Below are 24,713 nucleotides of genomic sequence, written 5' to 3'. Positions count from 1 at the left end.
TTATTTCGCCGTAGACAGTACTACTTTAAAATATGAAATTAGCTTAGAAATTTATCAGTAATTCTCAGCTAATTCGTCATTCAAAATTCCAAGCTAATTTAATTTTCTAATATATAATCCATTGCTAAATGCAATTAGTATGATTTTTTTTTAATTTAGCTATGAAATTTTATCTGTCGTTAATTTTTTATTTTCTATTAGTCGGAGGAAGTATAACCCTACATACGTACGATAGTGGTACCATAGAAAATTAGGAAATTGTCGGTCCATATTAGTATTATAGGTAACATATAGTTCCCTACCATGCTTTCTCATGTGACCGACCATATATTTTCATTGCTCCTCTTACACACACACACACACACTATATATATAAATTATAAACTAACTCCCCTTTTTTCTCATCAAACAAAATGGCAACAGAACTTGAAATTACAGAGCTTAGATTAGGGCTTATTCCTAGTTCAAAAAATGAGAAAGAAAGGGTGTTTTCGGAGATCGATAGTGATCGAAGTAGCACCAACGTTAACCACGATGATAAGAACCAAGTTGTTGGATGGCCACCGGTTTGTGGTTATCGGAGAAAGAACAATAATAGTAGTAACGCTCGATCGAAGAAGATGTACGTGAAAGTTAGCATGGATGGTGCACCATTTCTTAGAAAAGTTGATTTGAGTATTCATAAGGATTATTCTGGATTTGTTATCAATCTTGAAAAACTCTTCCACTTTTATGGCATTTGTAAGTAAATAATTTCTTCTTCGTATAATTTATTCGTGTGAGTCATTTGTATAACAGTAGGAATTATATGAGTTACTTTTATAACGAGAGGTATATCAGCTCTAAATGACAAAGTTGAGGATATATTTGACCCTTTCCCCTAGAATCAGTGACAAAACTAGAATTTTTGAATTATATGAGTGTTGAGTTTATATTTTTGTATGAGTTGGTATGGTATTATTTTTTCTATGTATTTCATATGTTATTTCTCATCTCTTATCCCTCGTACGAAACGATCATATATATTGAGAAGTGGGAATTTGTGGATAGGTGAAGGTAGTTCAGAGTACATTCCGATATACGAGGATAAAGATGGAGACTGGATGCTTGTGGGTGACGTTCCCTGGCAGTAAGTTCATCTTTTTACTCCTTCCGTTTACGTTTACTTGTTCATATAAAACTTTGCACGCCTCTAACGAAATAATGATTAATGTGAGTTTTTATTGTATTAAATCACCAACTTTAATGTTTTGTCGTCGTTTATACTAACACGATGACTTCTCGGACAGTTTTTCTTTTTTTCATAATCCGTACTACTACTTAATTTACTAGGTGTACGTGATGTTTCTCATGTGGATTTGTTGGATTTGATTGTCTGTTTGACCAAGTTTATGAATGATTAAAAGTTCTTAATTTTGTCAAAAAAGATGTTTATTTTAAATAAAGTGAGATTTTGGTCAAAATTTTCGTAAACGTAAGTGTTCTATGGAGTAGCTAATTTTTCAGAAGCTAAAAAAAAAAGTGGGTTTTTCGTAAAAAATACTTTTTTTTAAAAGCAGTTTTAAGAAATAAGAACTTTTAAAAAATTATACACTACTTGTTGTTCAAAAATATTTTATTGATCAAATACCAACTATTTCTTACAATTTTTTTTTACTATACACATTTGAAAAAAAATATTTTTCAAAATAAACTAATTTTAAAAACTTGACGAGAGCATAATTCATTCGATGAGTTACACATTTGAATTGAACTTGTCAACCAAATATCTAGTGATGTTTTTTAAATTTTTTTTTCTTATCCATTCCTAGCTCCCTCCCTTGATGACTCGAACTCACAACCTATCATTCGATCAACTCCCTCTTCTCTACTCACATCTGCTGAGAAATAGATAGAGATAGGGATAGAAGAAATGATTAATTTAATTAAATGATTTTAATTTCAGCTTTTTTCATTGCCGACAAATTAAGGCATAATTATGGAAGAAATTAATAATATTGTTTGAATGAGACAAAAATGTCCCCAAGGACAAGAAACATCAAGGGTCAAGCAGTAATTATCACATTGAAAGCTTTTTTGGACCACGTTTTCTTCTTACACAGTTTCACAATCATGAAATTTTAGACAATTTTTCCATGCATGTCGTTTTATTATTATATATACACTCAATTGTGTTTTGAATATTTCTTACTGTTACCAGCAGGCCTATAGTATCTATTTATTTTTAATTAATATTAATACTAAATTTGTGATTTAATTAACAGGATGTTTAGTGAATCATGTAAAAGGCTACGGATAATGAAGAGATCTGATGCAAAAGTGATAGGGCTTCGAACAGAAGATTTTCTCAAGGGTATTAATGTCAAAAGAGAAATGACGCTTTTTAATTAATTAATAGCCTCTCATATCATTATTTTAAATTAATTATGTTATTGTTTCTCCTATATATGTTTAATTGTATTATGGAAATGTACCTGCAATTTTAATTAGGTGTAATTGTAAGACATAATTATATCATGATTTCCTCTTTTATGTTGGTTGATAATTTTGTTAATTTGTAATGTAATCCAGATATATAACGTACTTAAAGTTTGCAGTTATTAATACATTAGCTTTTAGTATATGTAATTTTTTTATTAAAAAAAAATGTTTCTCTTCATTTATCTCATTATATGTTACTTCCCTGGTCCATATTAAGTGAATTGTTGAATTTTTTTTCATAGTTTAAAACAAGTGAAAATTTTAAGAGTTCAAAATTGTTGAGACTTTTTCTCCATATTTACTAAGATATTTTTATTTACTTAATTAAGTTCTCAACAATCAACATATATTTGCAAAACACTCACAAATTTCCGATAATATTAACAAGGTTAATTATTATAGTGTAAAATGTTCTCATAGTATAGTAGAGATACTTGTAATTACAACAACATATAACGCTATATCTATAATAAGTCTACTTCAATAACTTAAAAGAATAATGTAAATTAAACAACTTGTTGTAATAATAGAAGTATATACATTGATAATATATATGCCAATTTATATAATTAAATGCGTTATCACACGTACGGCTTCTGGGAATTGACCTAGAGTAGCTAATTAACAAAATAATATATATAGGTTCATGCATAAGTTAAAAGGGCAAAGTTTCTGCATCCATCCAACTCAATTTCCCATGTATTTTATACTATATAATATAATATAATGTATCTTTCTCTTTGGACTATATGTATATATGAAATACAGATGAACATTGCATAGTTTCCAGTATAAGCATATATATATAACTTTTTAACGCTTACATGCATGCATGCTAATCAGACTTAATTAATTCTATTGGAATCCCAACATTAATTTAACTAATTATCGGTCAAACGTAGTCCATTTTTTAATTAACAAGATGCATTAATCTTAGTTAATTATTATTTCCAAATGACTCAAGAAACCATGGGAAACTTGTAAACCATGTTCTCGATCGGGTCAAGTTTTTCAATTCTCATATAGCGTGAATTAAGGATGTATGTATATAAACATTATTTATACGAGTCGAAAAAGAATATTATAATTCAGTCACAACTCACGGCGAAAATATGTCAGATGTCCTTTTTTTTTTTAATCTTAATTAATGTTATATTATTTGAGTTAACATTAAATTTAGGAAGCAATTAATTTATTTATAATTATAAAAATAAGATATTCTTTTAATTAGGAAAGACTAAAAAAGAAAAAAATATCAAATAAATTGAACTGAGAAAGTATTAATATATAGCATCTAATTAAACTACCACTGCACATGATCGTTGATGCCCTCTTAGATACGTCCGACAGAAGGCATTCTTGTATTAATTAAAATTAATACTGTTTTAGGATAACATGATTTTAGTATCATTGACTAATAAATAATTTTTGAATGAGAAACGTCAATAATACTAATACAATATATATATATACTGATTTAGTATCAGTTAAGCGAAATTATTAGTCTTCATGATATCAATACAATACATGATATTGATTTAGTATCAGTTAAGAGAAAATTATTAGTCTTAATGAATGGGGGGTATGGCCTATATATATAATTTATTTATTTTTTTGAGAGAATGGTATTTCTTGAATTACTTTGAATTGGGGTATGAACNGATCTGGGAGAGTGGCGAGCGAGATCTGGGAGAGGGGAGAGAGGGGAACGAAAATATATGTATATATACAATTTTCTCTCGCTTTATACAAACACAAACACACTTTATACACTTGCGTTTGTATGAAAAACGAGAGAGGCGAGGGAGAGAACGAGAGTGGCGAGCGAGATTCACCAGGAGAGAGGTGAAATAGCAATAGTTTGCTATGAGGTACAATTAAATCAAACTATATTTATAGCATTTAATTTGAATTAATAGTTTGCTATTATATACAATTTTCCATTCTTTTAATTAGGAAAGACTAAAAAAGTAAAAAATATCAAATAAATTGAACTGAGAAAGTATTAATATATAGCAACTAATTAAACTACCACTGCACATGATCGTTGATGCCCTCGTAGATACGTCCGACAGAAGGCATTCTTGTATTAATTAAAATTAATATTGTTTTAGGATAACATGATTTTAGTATCATTGACTAATAAATAATTTTTGAATGAGAAACGTCAATAATACTAATACAATATATATATATACTGATTTAGTATCAGTTAAGCGAAATTATTAGTCTTCATGATATCAATACAATACATGATATTGATTTAGTATCAGTTAAGAGAAAATTATTAGTCTTAATGAATGGGGGGTATGGCCTATATATATAATTTATTTATTTTTTTGAGAGAATGGTATTTCTTGAATTACTTTGAATTGGGGTATGAACATATAATTATTTTGAGTTTTGTGGCCCATTTATATAGTTTTTACAATGTAAATTAATTAATAATACTTTTTAAAAACTTCTATCTCATATTATATATTTGCAGAGTCATTTTCTTTAATTCATAAAAAGTGTAATATAATGTTGACTCACTTTTTCTAGTCTGTTCACTGTTCAGTCCGCAAATTTTAATAATGGGAATTGTTCCAAAAATAAATTACCCATGCATGAGAAAAAGTTGAAGTCATGATTGTTCCTCTTTATGAGAGGTCAATTTTTGTTTGAATTTTTTTAGAAAAGGAATGATACCATATAACTGAAAAATATGATATGTTGGATCAATTCAAGAAAAATAACCTTAAATGTTGAAACACATCAAAAACTGGTCCACGCAAATTGTCCATCCCCCCAAATTACTCACTTTAATTTATACTATAGTCACGTTTAAAAATTAATGAAGTGCTTGTCCTTACTGTCTGAATTATAATTCACGTGAACTCATGATTTATTCATAATAGATTTATATAAATATTTTTAAAATTTGATATAGTATTATCGATTAGCACTCATAATTTTTAAAAAAGTTAGAATATTATTGTTGTTGATTGAATGTTGAATTATTTATCAAAAAGGTTGAATACTCATACTCATTCTTGAGTAGTGTATTTTACTAGATTTTGGAAATCTTGTTTTACTCGTGGATTGGCCTTTTCTTATTTGAAAGGCTCCAATTTCGTAACTCATGAGTCATGTGTGTTAGCCTTTTTCCAAATGTGTTTAATAAAAGTTCTATTATTAACATTCAACAAATATTTATAAGAAAATTGATCATATATATATATAATTTTATAATAAGGTTAATTTGAAATCTGTTTAATCTTATTTTTTTTTCCACCCAGAGTTCGATACCCACATTAAAACCCGGCTAAATTCGGATTCGCGCTGAAAAATCTCACGTTGAGGTAAAACGCTCCCTAGCAAATGCGACTCCGTACATATCTTCAAAAGCTCAACCTAAATATGCATTCATGTGTGGCATGTGCTATAACATGGAGTATTTTGGACAGTACGAACAAGTACCAAATTAATTAACGAGAATTTCTTGTTGAGGGAAGCAATCAATATGGGAACTAAACTGGTAAACCTTTCTTTATTATTATATTCAAGAGTGGTATTTTTCTAGAGCAATATAATCAACTAGACTTTAGTTACTATGCACCTACAATATAGAAATGTGAAATAATTTTACCATAGTACCTATAAAGTAAGTTATAGTTCATAAATAAATAATTGAATAAAACAATAGGCTACTTGCTATATATATATATATAGTGGAAAAAGCTCCACCTATAATACTCCCTTCCTCTATATCTGGATTGACATTGAAAAGTCTTGCTTAGGAATAAAACACTCTCTAATAAAAGCGATATGTAATCTAAGGAGATTCAAATCCGATATCTCTAATCAAGAATAGAAGAATATTTATTCACTCTACCAGGACCCTTGTTGTCGATTATTTCCTTCTTTTTAAATTAAATGTAGACATATATAAGGAGAGGTACATGAGAGTGTGAACGTGTCGGTTGGAAGCGTGATAAAGGGGTAGAAATAAGTCAAAATCCGACAAAGCAACAGGGTCACATGACTCAGACATTACTTTTTTTTCTTCTTCTTAAATTCATGAGTTGGTTTAGCACATGGAATCTTCTAAGGTTGACTTGTTCCTTAAAGTGCCCAAGACATATTGGTCCCAACTTCTTTTTGCACACACGAGTGCCATGCTTTGCATCACTCAATCACTAGTAGATACATATAGCTAAGTTGTAGCCAATTATTTTTCTTAATTTATATGAGTTATATCATTTAATTTCTATTGAGCACGCATACAATCGTGTAAAATATTATTACTTTTTTACTTGAAAAGAATTTTATAAACTTAAAATTCAAACATGAGAGATTTTGTAATATAAAAAGACTTTTCCTTCATGTATCACATATATTGTGACGGTTTCTATAAAAGAAATATGTAATTTTGGGTTATGTCTTAACAATGACCATATCATTCGATGCAAACTTGAGCTCACTACATAGATGATAGCTTAAACAATCTCCAACTTGATTAACTTCATATAAGAGTCGAGCCTAACTCTCACATCTTGAGCTCACAACCTAGATGATAGCTTAAACTTTAGCATAAAAGAGTGATCATGATCTCACGGTCTTCTTTCATAACCCATTTCATTATCAAAGTTGCACTTCAAGGCAAAAAGACACTACTTATAGTCAATATAGTAAACACTTATTTAAATTTAATATAAATAAAATTTATCGATCAGGCAAAATATTTGTTGCGCTAGTGGAAGTAAATAAGAAATAACTGCCAACAAGTTATAAAAAAAATTCCAAACGAGTTATAAAAAAAGAAGAAGAGAGAATTAAGAAAGTTAAGTCTATCTATATTGTATTCTTCTAATTTCTAGACATTTTACTGGATATATTATTGTTATCGTACTGGTATATATATGGACCCTATGCGCACTTTTTCCGTGATTAACTCCTCTAATTAATGACATGAAACAAAATGAACCACCCATTTGTCTAAACGTGTCCTTCCACATTAATCCAAAAGCTCTTATAACATCGTATCCAACACCTACCTTTGCCCATTTTTTTTTTCAAATAGAGGAGTCAATTTTTATTTTTTATCGTATGTCGAATCCTCACCAGAATGAAATCTCCACTACTACAACCAAATTGGAATAAGTAATTTAACCTAGCTACGTGTAATATTCATAAAACTTGAGATGATATATCATAAATTTTAACATGGTATATATTAGAGCAAATAGAAATCGTTACATCGAGTCCACTACCACTCATTATAACTCTAGGAACGAGTCTCACTGTCGTGAGGTGACCTCAATAACAACAACAATAAGTAACATGCATGTACACAGGTCGCATCCTACCTTGTGTGCGAGGTTAAGAGATTAAATGATGGGGACTGGATGCTACTTGGAGATGTTCAGTAGAATACTTTTCGTTCAATTAGAAAATGGATCAAATTCTACACGATCAAACCATTGGGACTTAACGTTATTAATTGAAAAGTAATTAGACAATAAATATTGGGTAGGGGGGAGCAATAGGAAGAGAGATTTTTTTTTTTCTAATTATATTTATGTACAAGATAATGTGTTGTTAGATTGTGGGATTACAACAAATTTTGAAACAAAATATATAATGTATAAATCATAGTTAGGGACTTTGAACTTTGTTGTGTTTGAGACCTGAGAGATGACAAGGTTTGATTGATTTGAGTCTGAAATAATCAAATTAAATATGATATTAACAAAAATCCCTTTTTTGCTAGTATATAGGCGCCGTATATGCACGTAATATATTTTAACTTGCATTTTTTTACGAAAGTGAAATGGAGTAAATAATACGGAGGAAATAAATTTAGGAGAGTGATAAGACCATAGCATATTTTAGGTGTGTTGTATATATATAATTTCACCATAGTGTATGTGTGTTTCTATGCCTTATATATCCAGTCATGTTTGTTCTTATGATCCATTTTCTTTTGCTAGAATGTTTGTTCAATCTTGCAAGAGGCTTAGGTTGATGAAGAGTTACATAAGATTAAAAGTTGTTAAATTAGCTTTAAAATAATAGTTTACTAAATCAACTAATTATTTTTGTTAATGGTGTATTTATGCAGCTCCAAGGACAAGCTTATTTATGTTGAAATGCTCAGTGTAGGTGTAGCAAGCTGATTAAAATAGTTTTCTCATCTTGGCCTGAATGGACATGACTCTTATTCATGTTTTCTGCACGTGGACCAAAATTTTCTACTTATAATTTTATGTATTTCATTGTATATATAGTTTTGATAATATAATTGTACTATATATATATACAAAGAAAGAGTCCTAATTATCTCCTTATTACTAGCCTAATGATCATTACAGATCCTTGAAATTGGGCTGCTAGATAAGATATATAGTCAACACCCTTCTTGTGTATGTATCCCAAAACATAAGTTTGGATAGAAGATGATTGTGTCCAGGTGTGGATTTAGGAAGGCCCAAGGCTGTGATACTATTTCGTACCCAAATTGTATGTAGCTTGGTTTGTTTGGGTCACAAGTTCCCTAGACATAGTTGCGAGTTCGAATTCCAAGTTAATACTTCGATCAATTAATTCTCTTTCAAATACGGGGTGACGTGATGGAGAATAAAAAAAATGTGTGTATATAAATAATTTATCTTTTATTTTGACGACTCAAATCCATAGTCTATAATTTTGATTTGCTCAATTCCAAATATTGACGGATCACTCACTACCCCTTCTTAGTCCTAATTTGCTACTCTACAGTAAATCTATCTTTCCCCTCTCTTCTTCCTTTTTTTCATTTCTGCTGTGTGATTTCACCGATTTTGTGTCCGAACAGAGAAAGGATGGGCGAAGAAGAGGAAAAGCAATCCGCTGGTAGTTGTGGAAACTCGAAAACAAAGAGGATTCGGAGTGAAACCGGCGGTATTGATTGGATTAGTCAGCTGCCTGACTCTGTTATCGTTCAAATTCTTTCTCTACTGACCTTAACAGATGCATGCAAAACAGCTATTCTCTCTAAGCGTTGGCAGTACCTATGGACTTACATCGACAATCTGAATTTTGACAGCAGGGATGGTTTCTTCCTGTTTAAAACCTCGAAACTCAACAGTAGCTCGAAAGCCAATAGGTTCATTTCCTTCACTGACAATGTAATGCGTCTCCATAGATGCTCTAACATTAAAGAGTTCAGTCTTGAGTTTGTACTTAACCATGATGATGTGTCTACTATTTCCAAAATTGATAAATGGCTTGAAATTGCTGTGAACAAAAATGTGAAGGATCTTTATTTGAAAGTTTGGGTTTCTAATGAGCAACCTTATACGTTGCCCCAAGTTCTCTGCAGTAACTCATCCCTTGTAGGATTAAATTGCAAGTATTGTAAATTATCCGAAAATTGTGTACTCAATTGGCCATCCCTCAAGAGTTTAACTCTGACTAATTTGCTTCTGGGGGATGAAAACATTAAACAAATATCATCAGGTTGTCCTCAGCTGGAATCGCTGGAGCTAAGTGAATTTTGTGGTCTTCATCATTTGCATATAACTTCTCCAAAATGCACGAGATTGCTATTGATTGATCATAGGCATCCTTTGAATGATTCGGATCCACTTGACAATCATTGCTTCTTCGATATTGTTGCTCCATTTGTTCAGCATTTAGAGATATCTGGGGCTTTCCATGATGTGAAATTTAGACTCCGCGACATTTCTTCTTTGGTCCATGCAGATCTTAATTTCCATAATCACACTTGGGGTGTTACAAATGATCTAATTGACATCAAAGATATCTTATCAGACGTACGTTGTGCTAGTGAACTAACTGTCCCTTCCTGGTTTATCGAGGTTAGTTTTCAGTCTCAAATATCTCTAATCTTTTCAAGTTGAACATGAATATAGTTACTCTCGTTTATAGTCTATATCAATATTAATGACCAGAGTTCATCATTTGCATGTCTAGTGAGAGGCTTTTTAATTGCATTCTGGGGTGGGGGTGTTAGGTCTATCAGTTATAGGTCGCTAACTTGATATATTTGTCTTTGATTCTTGTTCCTGTTTAACTCATATGGTTTTGGTCAAGTATGAGAGGTTAAATACTGGCTCCTTCTATTAGTTTAATTTGTTTTTGTTTTTGTTTATTCAATTACCAAGGCAATGTCTGTGTGGTGTTGCATAAGCAAAAAGGGCCTCAATACAACACATCTTTGTAGCTACTTGGTGATATTATCATCCATCAGTCCAAAAGGCCTAATAATTTTACAACCCTCTGGTGTTAACTATGTACACAAAAACACAGCTTACAAAAAAAAAATAGCTTTGTCAAGCTTTGTCCTAATAGGCATTTGGCACTTGTCAAGTTGTAGTAGACCCTTAACCTTCCCTGGAAGTTGATGGAGGGAATGGATCAATAAGTTGTGATCATTGCTTGAGACAAGTTTGGAAAGCAAATCTGCTGTCTGGTTTCCCTCTCTGTAGCAATGATTGATTTTGATTCCAGCTCTCCTCTTGTAATTAATGATGTTGTCCACGATCTGCTTAAACGTTAGATTGGAACTGTCCTCCTTTGTCACCGTGTTGGCCACAAACATGAGTCAAGTTCTAAAGTGAAATTAGGATGCCCATTAAGACCACCATTTCACTCCAAACTCTGCCACAATAGCTTCAGCCCTGTTGCTACTGCTATATTGGGTTGAGAAAGAGAAAGCCCTGATAAAATCACCTTGACTATCTCTAACAATTCCTTCTATGCCAGTTTTGCCCTAATGTTGTGAGAAGCTCCCATCAGTGTTTACTTTGATAGTGCCCTGAGGAGCTTTATTGCAACATACTTGTTTCTATCTTTTTACATGTCTTAGCCTTTCTACCATATTGCAGAGATCTATCCATTTTGTAATGGACTGAAGTGAATGGGCTGCTTTAGTTAGAACAGCCTTAATTTGGTGGCTTCAAGTGCGTCAAGACTTAATAATCAATAACATTCTCAAATAGAAGTTCCTTACAAGATTAATTAACGAATAGTGCGCCGAAGGTTATAATGATTTAAGGAAAAACGGAAAGAGAAAATGAGATACCAAAAGATAAGGAAGAGATATAGAACAGATACAACCGCTTGCAATTCTTTTCAGCACTAATTTGTAACATTAGTCATTTTGTATTAAAATTCTATAAAATCTAGCATTATTGTTCAAAAAATTGAATGAACTCCAACCAATAGTATGTTCCAAAACAGAGAGACCTACTAAAAGATTTTGTGAAACCTATACCAATAGCCATGTAGAGGAAGATAAGGTTCTAACCCAAAGAAAAACGGTCTTCAGTTCTTGAGGGAGTCTTTGCATTATTGCAAGTCAAACGCTGTAGCCATTTCTTTTTCCCCTTCGATGTTTTATGTTTGCATGACACTGTTCTATATTAATGAGGCTTTCTCAATTGAATTTAATGTGACATTTTAATAAATAATATTGTCTTCACTAGTTGTGGTCAATAAATTTTTTAACCAACTGGTGAAGGGTAATGTTTGTTTATTGCCACTTCTCTAGATTCAGCAATGTGTATCTAATTGTGATTCCTTGTGTTAGAAATGTTTATCAGTTGCAAGTATCAAACCTTAATGAGCTAAAAGATGTAGCTGAATTATGCTAAAGGTTGAAAGACCATAATCTTGAATTCTTTGTGTGTGCGTGTGTAGGGGAGGATTGTAAAAGGGCAGAAGTTAAATCCATAATTTTTTGTTTTTTTCAAGCCCCATAATTTTATTTTGTGATATTCTGTGTGCTTATGTGATACTCTGCTTCTCGCTTTTGTTTAGGTGATTTCCAAGTTGATGTTGGAAAATGTAGACTTGCCGTTGCCGTTGCTGGAGTGCAAATGGTTGACAATAAATTCGTTTATTACAAAATGTTCCTTCCTCGGTATAGGCAACCTGTTAAGCTCAACTCCGTATCTGGAGAATTTGACATTACTACCGGAACAGGTATGTTTTCAATTGATTTCTTGCTTTGAAATATTTTGGTTTCTTTCACTCTTTAATATTTTCCTCATGTTTGCTCCATTTAGTTAGAGGTTATTATTCCTCATGGTATGTATTCCATCCTTTATGTAATTGTCTTAGATTATTAGAATATTTTATGACCACTGATACTCATCTCCTTTTGAGGCAAAGTATAGCCTTGGATTTCAGGCCATCGTAGGTACAACCCCCTTTGATACTGAACTTGTTTATACTTTATCGTATTTACTGTGAATGAGGGGGTTAAAGTTGAACTTCTTTTTGTTCTTTGACCAAAGATATGTCAACAAAGTGGGGCTGCACTCAAGACTCCATCATGCGTCCATTCCTATAATTTCAGTTGTAACATTGTAGTACTTTCTCCAATATTTATCTCCTTTATGTTACGTGTTCTCATAAAAATGTTAGTCTACCAAATTTTAGTTCTGCTGTGCATTTTCATTTGCTTGTTTATTGTCGCCTACCATGTTGCTTACATGGTGTTTCTCAATTTTAGAACTATATCATTGCATTTTGAAATCACATTATTTGCTTAAGGATTTCCTAGCTGTTAGGATTATCCACAATGATATCAACTTCTTGGGTGATGACATTGACGTGTTGGGAAACAAGTTCCTCTCCTTTCAAGGAAACTTAATCAAAGGTTCCTTAGAGAAACTAAAGAATTCAAAGGTTATTTTAGCGTTTTGTGGTGATGATATCTTCAAAGATGACACAACAGGGCTCACTCAATTATTGAAGTCTTTGCTTGAGCATGCAAGAAATATGGTGAAACTGGTTATAAGCCTATCTCACTGGAGAAGATGCAACACCTGTTCAACTAGGATCTCAAAAATTATAGAGAATTTGTTAGGTTTTCCAGAAGATTCTTAGTGTGCATTTGTTATCAATCCCTTCTGTGAAGATTAAAGCCGTCTATATTGGCCTTGTTTGTCCTCCAAAATATTTTGTTGAATTATATTTGAAACTCGTGTTTAGAAAGCCACATATTTGGATGTGAGTGTATTTATGTTTTAGCTTGTTTGTAATTACTTGGTCAATCCTGAATTGGCCGACTTTCAATTCTGATCAAAAGTACAAAAATGCACTCCGTAATGCATTAGTAGATATGAGAAAATTAAATAAATGACATGTTTAAATGTTGTTATTACTAATTTTAACGGGATTCTTAAGTTTTCAAGTTCTAACATTAGAATACCAACAATATCTAACATATTTGATTTTATTAAAAAAACGTATAAATAATAAATTGATGAGAATATATACTTTCCATAAATTTAGGTGTATAACTGATGGAGTATTGCATTCCATAAATTTCTCTCAATTAGTTTGTTTTTTACCTATTAATCAGAAAATTTTACTTTTCTTCCATCTTTTTTGTTCACATTTTAAAAATATTTTCTTTTGTGGTAGATCAGAAAGTGTCCGTTTGTTTTTTTTGTAGTATCTAAATTGATTTTTTTTCTTGTTTTTTTTTCTGAAATAATAAAAATAATAATTATACAAAGTAAATATACAGAAAAATAAAACAAGGTAATGTTAATGACAATATTGTAAATTGATATAATAGGAATGAAAACTGCTTGTATGTAATATTAATGGAAACTGCTGTACAAAGTTGAGTATATAATTGGTACTAAAATAAGTTTGTATGTAATGTTAATGAAAATTACTTAACTAACTTATTCATGAAATCATTAAATGTATAAATTTGATATATAAATTGATAACAAATGATGAAACAAACTCAATCAATTTAGATCTGATCTTATACACTTGGAGGAGGGGTTAGAAATCTTTTTTTAGTATAGATTCCAAACATCATACAAACATAAAATTTTTACCTATTTTAATACCTATTGAATCTAATAGTATAATTCACAAATTATGACTTATATGTGATGTAAATGAAAATTGTCCTACAAAGTATAGATTCTATACATAGAGTATATAAGTGGTATTAAAACGGGTTTTTAAATCATTAATAAAATACACAAAGTATATAAATTTGATATATAAACGGGTAATAAGTGATGAATTAAGCTGAGGAGCTAATTTTATATCGTTTGAGAAAGGGTTAGGAACCTATATTAATGTAAATTTCACACCGTTCACTAAAATCATAAGTAATAAAAATGTACTTTTTACACCTACTTTATACTTACATCTACCAACAATAATTCACAGTGATGTATACAATCAGCTTTATTAAAATAAAATAATAATAATAATAATAATAATAAAATGCATTTTTAATACCTACCTCATATTCACATCTATCAATAAAATAGGAGTCCGGAGCCAAAAGGGCAAAAAAAATTGCCAAAAATTCCAAAAGGGCACATCATATTTTTTTAAAACCAAAACGGCAAAATCGCTCCTGCCGGAGCGATTTTCCTCTGACACATATTAACGCTGTGTACTCCGTTAAAATAAAATCGCTGCCAGGGCAGCGATTTTTGTCAAATTTTTTTTCTTTTTTTTCACTAAAATCGCTGGCACAACAGCAATTTTTTAACTCTAATTTTTTTCCTCCACCAAATATCGTTGCTATGGCAGCGTTTTCATAGAAAACAAAATTTGGCAGCTTTTTGTAAAAACTTTTTTTTGGAAAATCGCTGCCCTGGCAGCGTTTTCCTTAATTTTTTTTTTTTCGAAAATCTTTTTTTAATTAGACTGCCTTTTCAGCGATTTTTGTTAAAAAAATTATTTTTTAGAAAAAAACACTGCCTTGTTTTCAAAACGAAAAACAATTTAAAAAAGTAAAAATTGAAGAGAAACGAATTTTATAAAAAAAGAAAAAAATTTAACTAAAAAGCTGTCAAGGCAGCAATTGTCAACCTTTTGACAGCTTTTTTACAAAAAAAAAAATAATAAAAAAAAATAAATATATATATATATATATATATCTTGAAATCACTGCCTTGGCAGCGATTTTGGTGGAACTAGTTTTTTTTTTAAAAAAACGCTGCCTTGGCAGCGATTTTTGTAGAAATATTTTTTTATTTTATTTTATTTTTTGAAATTTCTGTCAACTAGTCAACATCTGATGGTAAATTTCTTTTCTTNCTTTTCTTCCATCTTTTTTGTTCACATTTTAAAAATATTTTCTTTTGTGGTAGATCAGAAAGTGTCCGTTTGTTTTTTTTATAGTATCTAAATTGATTTTTTTTCTTGTTTTTTTTTTTCTGAAATAATAAAAATAATAATTATACAAAGTAAATATACAGAAAATTAAAACGAGGTAATGTTAATGGCAATATTGTATATAATTGATATAATAGGAATGAAAACTGCTTGTATGTAATATTAATGGAAACTGCTTTACAAAGTAGAGTATATAATTGGTACTAAAATAAGTTTGTATGTAATGTTAATGAAAATTACTTAACTAACTTATTCATGAAATCATTAAATGTATAAATTTGATATATAAACGGGTAATAAGTGATGAATTAAGCCGAGGAGCTAATTTTATATCGTTTGAGAAAGGGTTAGGAACCTATATTAATGTAAATTTCACACCGTTCACTAAAATCATAAGTAATAAAAATGTACTTTTTACACCTACTTTATACTTACATCTACCAACAATAATTCACAGTGATGTATTATACAATCAGCTTTATTAAAATAAAATAATAATAATAATAATAATAATAATAATAAAATACATTTTTAATACCTACCTCATATTCACATCTATCAATAAAATATGTCATTCTTATACCTATTTTACAAACAAATGAACATATTTCAAGTTCAATCATAATTCGTATAATATAATTACATGCAGAATATATATCACATAATAATATTATAGAAAAACAACATACAAGTTCTAAAAAATCAAAATCATCAAAATATGAAGAAAATTGAACTATTAATATATTTGGAACAACTTTTCCTTTTCTAGACTTGGAATTCTTCAAATCGTTCTTCACACCCACATTTGGCTTTTTTACTTGTGAAGTATCACCCTTCAAATAAAAATTACCTATTTTGTGATGTGTTTTTGGTACAAATCTAAGTCATAATCGTCTGACGGAGGAGAGACAACATTCTTGCACTTTCTTTTTTTGGCAGATTGTTTAAAGAACTAATTTAAATTATAATATTGTCACTTTCCGTATTATTGAAATCTATAACACCGGAATGAAGATGATTATAATTTATTTTATTTTTTTGAAGAAGAATATGGAGAGAGCCGAGAGGTTTGAGATTACAAGGGTTGAAGCTAATAGGATTACACGAATAAATTGTTCCTAAATTGTTGTTATTTGGTTTCCTTAGTAACTCCTCCCTTAATTGTAGAAATTGTGTGTGGGGATTAATTATTTCTTTATAGAGCAGTGTAATAATTTTAAGAGTTAAGTGTTTATGTAATTGTATTTTATTTATATTTGTCTACTGATGTATACATTATATAATATTTTCTTGCAATTTATGTTATTTACAAATTTAAAATAAAATAAACTTTTATATTAAATAAAAAATTTCAAAAAATTAAAATTCTATATTACATGAAAATTATATATAGTGATTATTTGGAAAAAGAAATAAAGGATTTATATTATGGAAATAAAAAAATAAGAATGAAATAGAAATAATAATATAATATTAAAGAAAAAATTCTTTTCTAGAGAGTAAAATAGAGAATTGGGTTAGAATTAATTGTTGGCAAAAATACAAAACTCTATAATTGATCTATATTTGGAGAGTAAAATAGAGTATAGAATTGGAGATGCCTAAAGAACGATAAAAAAATGAAGGTAAATAAATTATATTAGGATATAAGATGATTATGTTAGAAATTTTGACTAATTTGCTAATCATATATCATATATCATATATAAAAGAGAACCTTAAGCCCGCCTACGTGGCGCCACCACAAATCATAATTCCCTTTTAATTTATTTATTTCTAAAACTAGCATTCATCGAAAAGTTGTGACTTTTATAAAAAAATTGCGACTTTTACGAAGAGTTGTGACTTTTATGAAAAGTTGCGACTTTTATGAAAGGTTGTGACCTTTCCGAAGGGTTGCGACATTTCCAAAGAGTTGTGACATTTTCGATAAGGCACAATAAGCATATTTATTTGTTCACACTACCTTTGTTGCCTATAAATAGAGAGATTTCCTCTCATTTTAAAACAATGAAAATTTTGAACTTCTTCTTCTTCTACACAATTAAATATTCATGCACTTTGCTCATGTTGAGTGGCTTACTGGGACCATTGTTTTTGTATCAATACATTGGTAAATAAAATCGTTCCATCCTAAGAGGATCTAATTCATTAAATCTCAGGTATTAGAGGGGAATAATTATCTTAAGGGGAGACTGTGCATTCAGTGGACTCAATTTTTTCCTTTCTATTTCATTCTAATTTTACATATCCTGATTTTTTTTTTACAGTCATTAATTTGTGCTTATGATGTTAATTGTTGTTTTTGAGTACATGTTTTAAATTGTGTTGTTTATGTTTTTGCAAAGTTATTGTCTCCAGTTATATTGAACATATACACATACAATAGGTATATTGATTGCAGAAAATAATTATTGTACTCAGTTCCAAGTATACATGTTTTGATATTCTATATAAAATCCTATGACTTAAAAGTACTATAATATATAAGCTTACATATTATCTATTTTAACATAGATATGAAGTCTCTCACTTATCAATTGAAGAAATTCATTATGCAAGTTCAAAAGTTATAATTGCTTTCATGTTTAAGCGTAATTTCTTTTTTGAATCTATTAACAAATTTTTGAATTTTTCCCTGAGATATATATCACAATTGTATAATCTATGCAACTTAAATGTGTTCTTTTTTTACGAAATGCCTTTGTATATATATTCTTATTTTTCTTCTTTATTTTCCTTTTAATGTTGATTAAAGGACCAATGATTTATTATTTCTTGAATAATTCATTCATTAGAAGTTCTTGAGTTATGTGATAATGACAAATAATCAAATTCATGTTGGAATATTGCTAATAATTTTTTAAGAACCTTTTTTTTTCTGTCATTTTTAATGTATAGATATTAATAAATAATTATTTGTAAATTCAATGCAATTATTATTTATGACCGCACCTTGCAAATTACCTGGTTTTCCTATNGTATATATATTCTTATTTTTCTTCTTTATTTTCCTTTTAATGTTGATTAAAGGACCAATGATTTATTATTTCTTGAATAATTCATTCATTAGAAGTTCTTGAGTTATGTGATAATGACAAATAATCAAATTCATGTTGGAATATTGCTAATGATTTTTTCTATTTTTTTCTGTCATTTTTAATGTATAGATATTAATAAATAATTATTTGTAAGTTCAATGCAATTATTATTTATGACCGCACTCGCAAATTACCTGGTTTTCCTATAAATTAAAGATTGCGGCCAGTGGGTTTACAAAGGAGAAACCCGATAACCCATTCCCGTAGGGTGTATTTCACCGTCTAGATTTGTCACTTTCAATTTCTCTGTAAATCCCAAATGGAATTCGGGGAAGATGAAGCCTTACATCAACACCACAAACGAAGCAAATCCATTAAGTATTCTCAACTTCCATCAACTTCAGTGCAAGATTCATCTATTCTGCCACCAGAACTCATCACTGATATCCTCTCGAGGCTTCCGGTGAAGTCCCTCTTGCAATGCAGGTGTGTTTCGAAATCTTGGCTTTCATTGATCTGTAGCCCTGAATTTATCAAGACCCATCTCAGTTTAGCAGCTAATAACAAAGGACTGCATCCACCATAGAGTTATGTTGAGGGTTAGTCCACCTGAATGCGGTCTTAAGAACTATTCACTTAGGTCTTTGCTTGATGAATCTGTTGTGGATTCATCTGACATGAATTATCCTGTCGAAAACCACTGTGGGCGTTTTTGGACGGTTGGTTCTGTCAATGGATTGATTTGTGTTTCTGGGTTGTTTCTATGAAATCCAACAATTAGAAAGTACAAGAAGTTGCCTACTGAAAAAAGGTTTTCTTCTAGCATGGTTACATATGGTTTTGGATACGATGAGATACATGATGAGTATAAGGTATTGCGTGTGCGTTCTACTTGTCAACATCACAATAAGCATCATAACGAGTTCGAAGTATATAGTCTAAAGAGTGATTCTTGGAGAAGCATCCATTGTCTTAAGAATGAGTTACTTGCCAGCAGGCCAACCCTCAGGGGTTGGCCTGCTGGCAATTGACTTGAGCCTTGGGGTTTGCTNGTTGCCTACTGAAAAAAGGTTTTCTTCTAGCATGGTTACATATGGTTTTGGATACGATGAGATACATGATGAGTATAAGGTATTGCGTGTGCGTTCTACTTGTCAACATCACAATAAGCATCATAACGAGTTCGAAGTATATAGTCTAAAGACTGATTCTTGGAGAAGCATCCATTGTCTTAAGAATGAGTTACTTTTCACGGAGGTGGGTAAGTTTGTGAATGGAAAGCTTCATTGGGCTACTTGTGATGGTCATTTGCATGAGGGATGGATCATCAGTTCTATTGATTTGTCTTGTGAGGAATGGGGAGTGGTGGAGCTGCCCTGCTATGGAGAAGGAAATGGTGTTTTCTCGCTTGGAGTGTATGGAAGTAATCTTTCTATGGTTTGCACTGATCCGAGAACTCACGTAGATGTGTGGGTTATGAAAGAGTATGGTATTAAAAAATCTTGGACAAAGATGTTTACCATCAAGTATCCTCCATATGAACACCGTTTGGGTTATCTGTTTTCTCCATCCTTTTGCTTGTCAAATACAGGTGAAATTTTGGTTATATTTGGATCAGTTTTCATGATATACAATCCAAAGGATGACTCGACAAGATATCCAAAGTCTGTGGATGTTGGTGATGGTAATTTTGGTGTTGAAGCAGAAATTTACTTTGAAAGTCTAGTTTGCCCCCTCTTACAAAACGAACTAAGGACACGACAGGGATGAATGCTGCAAAACTTTTGACGAGCTCAATTGTGTAAGAAGTTACTGGTAAGAGTTCTGCTCTATACATTCTTTTCACAAGGGCAGTTCAATTTTGTCTATATTGTCAAATATAGAAAAACACTTTAACATATGTAAGGGTCATATTCACACCACATCTTCTTCAAGAACTTGCTGTCCTATTGCTATTTGCATATTTCCTTGAAAAAAACAACATTTTGCAAGAACAATTGTTTGGTTGTTGTGTTTGGTGTTATCATTACTCAAAGTAAATGACTTGAGTCATATTTTCTCTTTCAGAGCAGTGTTTTAAGGGAACATGTTGTGCCTCTGAAGTCTGAACCGAGTAAAGAACAATTCTAGGGACGTGAGAATCAGGGCAGGTGAATGCGCCTATAACACTAGGCATAACCTTTTACGAGATTACTACAGTATTTGATATGGGGCCTTCATTGCTAGTCCTTTTTTGAGTGAAAGTTACTAGGGGAAAAGGAGTCATGCTAGAAGGTTTAAGGTCTGATATAGTATCTAGTTTTGGTGATTTTCCTTGTTGCTACTCGCGTACTGTTGTTTCTTCAACTCTTATCTTTCAATATTTTAGTTAATGGAATCAAAGGCTGAATCTTTCTTCAATTTTGCAGTAACATTGACATTAGCATAATATGATTTAGTGAGGAGAAAACATCTGAGGAAATATTTAGCTGCTATGATCATGATATATAGTAGATTGCTGATACCTGTGAACAGGGTAATCTAGGAGAAATAGATTTGGGTATGAAGCTTTATATACTGGGATCCTGTCTAGTATTTATATAAAGTTGCAAAATTTTGACATTTTGTCATTTCAAACAGGAAGGTTCCTACTATAATGAATTCTCTTATCTTATTTTCTTAATAATACAGTTAATTTATATCAGAGTTGAACTTTTCAAGATTCTTCATAAATTCTGATTGATCTTCCATAATAATAATAGTTCAAAAAGAAATAGGTGCTATGATTAGGTTGTGTATCATGAAGTGAAAGATGAAAAGGCTTGTCAAATAAACTCTACTTCGTTATGGCATCAACTATTTATTGTGGCACTATGAAAATTTAATTCAAGTCAATAGGGCTTAAGCAAATATAGACAATGCAGTGTGGCTTTCGAAGACTCAATATCAGAGGAAGGTTGTAATATAACAGAGTAAGGTTCAAGAAAACAATTGCTACATGTCCCATATGTCCTAGCCTTGTTGGACAGAGTTACCTGATACATGTTGCTCGTGGGAGGTGGCAGGTAACCCGTGAAATTAGTCGAGGTGCGCAAAAGAATATGTACTTGTTACTCTTGCATAGTCTTTTTAACCTTTTGTTTTTTTTCAACTTGGAATAGAAAGCAGTGTGACAACACGCGTGGGACACTCGCTTTAGTAGTCTAACAGATTGTTTTGCACAAGCTTCGAATGGCAAGGAACAGGAAAGCACAAGTCATAGACACACGTAACATGTAGTAGTAAACTAATATTATTTTATGTGACACTTTTTTTAGTCCGTCTGACAAAAATTTGACATTATTTAATAATTTAACTTTAAACTTTTAATTTTATATGAGATAATTTATAATCACATAAATATATATGACTTATATTGAACTATAAATTTTAAAAATCTTTATAGTATTTTTAAACTTTGTGCGCAATCAAACATATTTACATGAATTAGGATTCTGAGTAAGGGCGCTGANGTCTAAAAAAATTTGACATTATTTTATATCTAGTAATAATTTAACTTTAAACTTCTTATTTTATCTTTAATGAGATGATTTATAATCACATAAATATATATGACTTATATTGAACTATAAATTTTAAAAATCATTGTAGTATTTTAAACTTTGTGCACAATCAAACATATTTACATAAATTAGGATTCTGAGTAAGGGTGCTGATTTTGGTAGAAAAACGCTGCCCACGCCTATAGTTTTCGAAACGCTCTCCTTACGGTGTGCCTACATTTGACTAATTTAAAGTCCGCAAAATCAGGATGGCAGGGGAAAATATTTTATATTGAATGCGTCTAACAAATAACACAAATAAAGTGTTTTAATCAAACATTTTTAGTTCAAATTTTAAAGAAAAAGCTTATGTTTCCAAATATTCATTACGTAGATAAGATAATTATTTAAAATATGTCATTTTCTTTAGTTATATCCGTCAATTTCAACCGTTGAATCTCAGACATATTCCAATTAAAGCTAATGCATAAAATCTAGAAAATGACACTTCATCAAAAGTTTAAATACTCAATTGAAACAAACGAGAATTTGAATATATAAATGAAATTTTACTCGTTGACAAATTATGATAGAAAAGATGTTAATGATCTCTTATAATCAGTACAAATACAAAATAAATAAAACAAAAACAACCTGGAATTTCTTAAGAGAGGTTTGTTAAAATTCACCCCAAATCCAGTCCCTCTTGAATGGAAAGCTATTGTCGGTTGTGGGAATAATTGGCATCACCCGCGTGTACAACTGTAAAGCCGCTGCTATTAAAAATTACTCTCACAAAATCACTCATCTATAAATTCTTCCCCTCTCCACAATTTTCTCTTTACTACAAATCTTGAAGAAGAAAAAAATCTTGTCTTTTCTCTATCAAGTCCAAACCCAGATCTACGGTAAAGCTCCAGGTTTTCACATTTCTCTAGTTCATTCAAATGAAGAAAAAAAAATCATTTTTTTGCTTACCCTTTTGATTTTCTTGGTTGTACAGGTTGAAATCTTGGACTATAATAATGTCGACAGATGTGCATTCTAATGGAAATGCCCCAAATTCAAAGGCATTCAAGATTTTCATAGGTTATGATCCTCGTGAAGATGTTGCTTATGAGGTCTGTCGTTACTCCCTTCTCAAAAGATCTTCAATCCCACTTGAAATCATACCCATTAAACAATCAGAGTTAAGGGAAAAAGGGTTGTACTGGCGTGAAAGGGGGAAATTAGAAAGCACTGAGTTTTCATTTTCTCGTTTTTTGACACCCCATTTGGCTAATTTTGAAGGGTGGGCTATGTTTGTTGATTGTGATTTCTTGTATTTAGGGGATATTAAGGAATTGAGGGATATGGTTGATGATAAATATGCTTTAATGTGTGTACAACATAATTATGCTCCAAAAGAGACTACTAAAATGGATGGGGCAGTTCAAACTGTGTATCCTAGGAAGAATTGGTCATCAATGGTTCTTTATAATTGTGGGCATCCAAAGAATAAGGTGTTGACACCTGAGATTGTGAATACTGAATCTGGGGCATTTCTTCATAGGTTTACCTGGTTGGAAGATGAGGAGATTGGGGAAGTTCCGTTCGTTTGGAACTTCCTCGTTGGGCATAATAAGGTTGTTGAAGGGGATCCTGCTACATTTCCTAAGTCGATTCATTATACGCTTGGTGGACCTTGGTTTGAGGCTTGGAAGGATTGTGAATTTGGGGATTTGTGGATAAAGGAACTCGAAGAGTACAAGAAGGCGACAGAGAAGAAGGTGGATTAAGGCAATGTAGGTTGTTTGATTCACACAGTTTTTAGTTAAGGTAATTCATTCGTTATGTGTTTTCCTTGATTTAGTCTTCCATATTGTTTCGATTGTGAGATGTGATCGATTCATTTTCAAATCAAATACTTTGTATTCTAGTTTTACTGCCTTTAGTTAGTAAGCAGTTTTTCAGTCACATCTTTTGTATTGTAATCATAATAGATTCATGAAGGAAAGAATAAGATCATCTTGATCTTTGAATGATTTGTTGAGTATGCTTTTGGTTACTTAAAGTTACTGACTTTTACTTTGTAAGCTGTTTTTCCACCATATCTTATATTGTATTACAGATTCATTAAGGAAAGAAAAAGATCATTCTGATCTTTGAATGATATACTAAAAGTATGCTTTCTGGTTACTTGGGAAACAACCTCTCTACCTCCACGAGGTTGGAGTAAGGTTTCTATACAAACTTCACCTGTGGGGATTACACTGGTTATGTTCTTTATTCTGGTTACTTAATGTTACAAATGAAATAGCTTTTGTCCCTCCCTTCATGGAGAGAGGAGGTTTAGTTGCTTTTGATTAATTCTGTATTTAGTCGTATCAAATAATTCCTTCTTACTCTTCATGGAGGAGGCATTACAACATTTGTATGTCCACTTAGTCCTTTGCTTGATAAAGCTGAAGCACCATGTACTATTATTCTAATATGATCAAGCGTTGAGATGTCGAATACACATGCATTCACAATC

At 31.0% G+C, this 24,713-nt stretch overlaps 4 protein-coding genes across 5 annotated transcripts; all 4 read left to right on the top strand.

Moving 5' to 3' along the window:
- The first annotated feature begins 398 nt into the window (after positions 1 to 398).
- On the top strand, positions 399 to 2,642 carry LOC125874829 (auxin-induced protein AUX22-like). The gene is made up of 3 exons (XM_049555858.1): positions 399 to 741; positions 1,051 to 1,129; positions 2,265 to 2,642. Exons 1-3 carry the CDS (start codon positions 414 to 416, stop codon positions 2,389 to 2,391), a joined length of 534 nt encoding a protein of 177 aa, XP_049411815.1. The 5' UTR covers positions 399 to 413; the 3' UTR covers positions 2,392 to 2,642.
- A 6,599-nt stretch (positions 2,643 to 9,241) lies between these two features.
- LOC125874792 (putative F-box protein At1g49610) lies at positions 9,242 to 13,569 on the top strand. 2 transcript variants are annotated; one of them, XM_049555822.1, is made up of 3 exons: positions 9,242 to 10,325; positions 12,289 to 12,453; positions 13,027 to 13,569. In XM_049555822.1, the coding sequence occupies exons 1-3, from the start codon at positions 9,327 to 9,329 to the stop codon at positions 13,360 to 13,362; spliced, it is 1,500 nt and encodes a 499-aa protein (XP_049411779.1). In that variant the 5' UTR covers positions 9,242 to 9,326; the 3' UTR covers positions 13,363 to 13,569. The 2 variants fall into 2 exon arrangements, with proteins under 2 accessions (XP_049411779.1, XP_049411780.1); XM_049555823.1 differs by having other exon boundaries at positions 13,037 to 13,266.
- A 5,350-nt stretch (positions 13,570 to 18,919) lies between these two features.
- Positions 18,920 to 21,495, top strand: LOC125873448 (F-box/kelch-repeat protein At3g23880-like). The gene is made up of 4 exons (XM_049554386.1): positions 18,920 to 19,250; positions 19,318 to 19,431; positions 19,748 to 20,492; positions 21,086 to 21,495. Exons 1-3 carry the CDS (start codon positions 18,997 to 18,999, stop codon positions 20,445 to 20,447), a joined length of 1,068 nt encoding a protein of 355 aa, XP_049410343.1. The 5' UTR covers positions 18,920 to 18,996; the 3' UTR covers positions 20,448 to 20,492; positions 21,086 to 21,495.
- Positions 21,496 to 22,950: 1,455 nt separating this feature from the next.
- On the top strand, positions 22,951 to 24,222 carry LOC125874816 (protein CDI-like). The gene is made up of 2 exons (XM_049555847.1): positions 22,951 to 23,106; positions 23,202 to 24,222. The coding sequence occupies exon 2, from the start codon at positions 23,224 to 23,226 to the stop codon at positions 23,974 to 23,976; it is 753 nt and encodes a 250-aa protein (XP_049411804.1). The 5' UTR covers positions 22,951 to 23,106; positions 23,202 to 23,223; the 3' UTR covers positions 23,977 to 24,222.
- The last annotated feature ends 491 nt before the right edge of the window (positions 24,223 to 24,713 follow it).

Source organism: Solanum stenotomum, chromosome 8, assembly GCF_019186545.1.
Source record: "Solanum stenotomum isolate F172 chromosome 8, ASM1918654v1, whole genome shotgun sequence".
Taxonomy (NCBI): Eukaryota; Viridiplantae; Streptophyta; class Magnoliopsida; order Solanales; family Solanaceae; genus Solanum; species Solanum stenotomum.
Note: the sequence above shows the minus strand (reverse complement) of the source record. Positions and strands in the feature narration are given on the sequence as shown.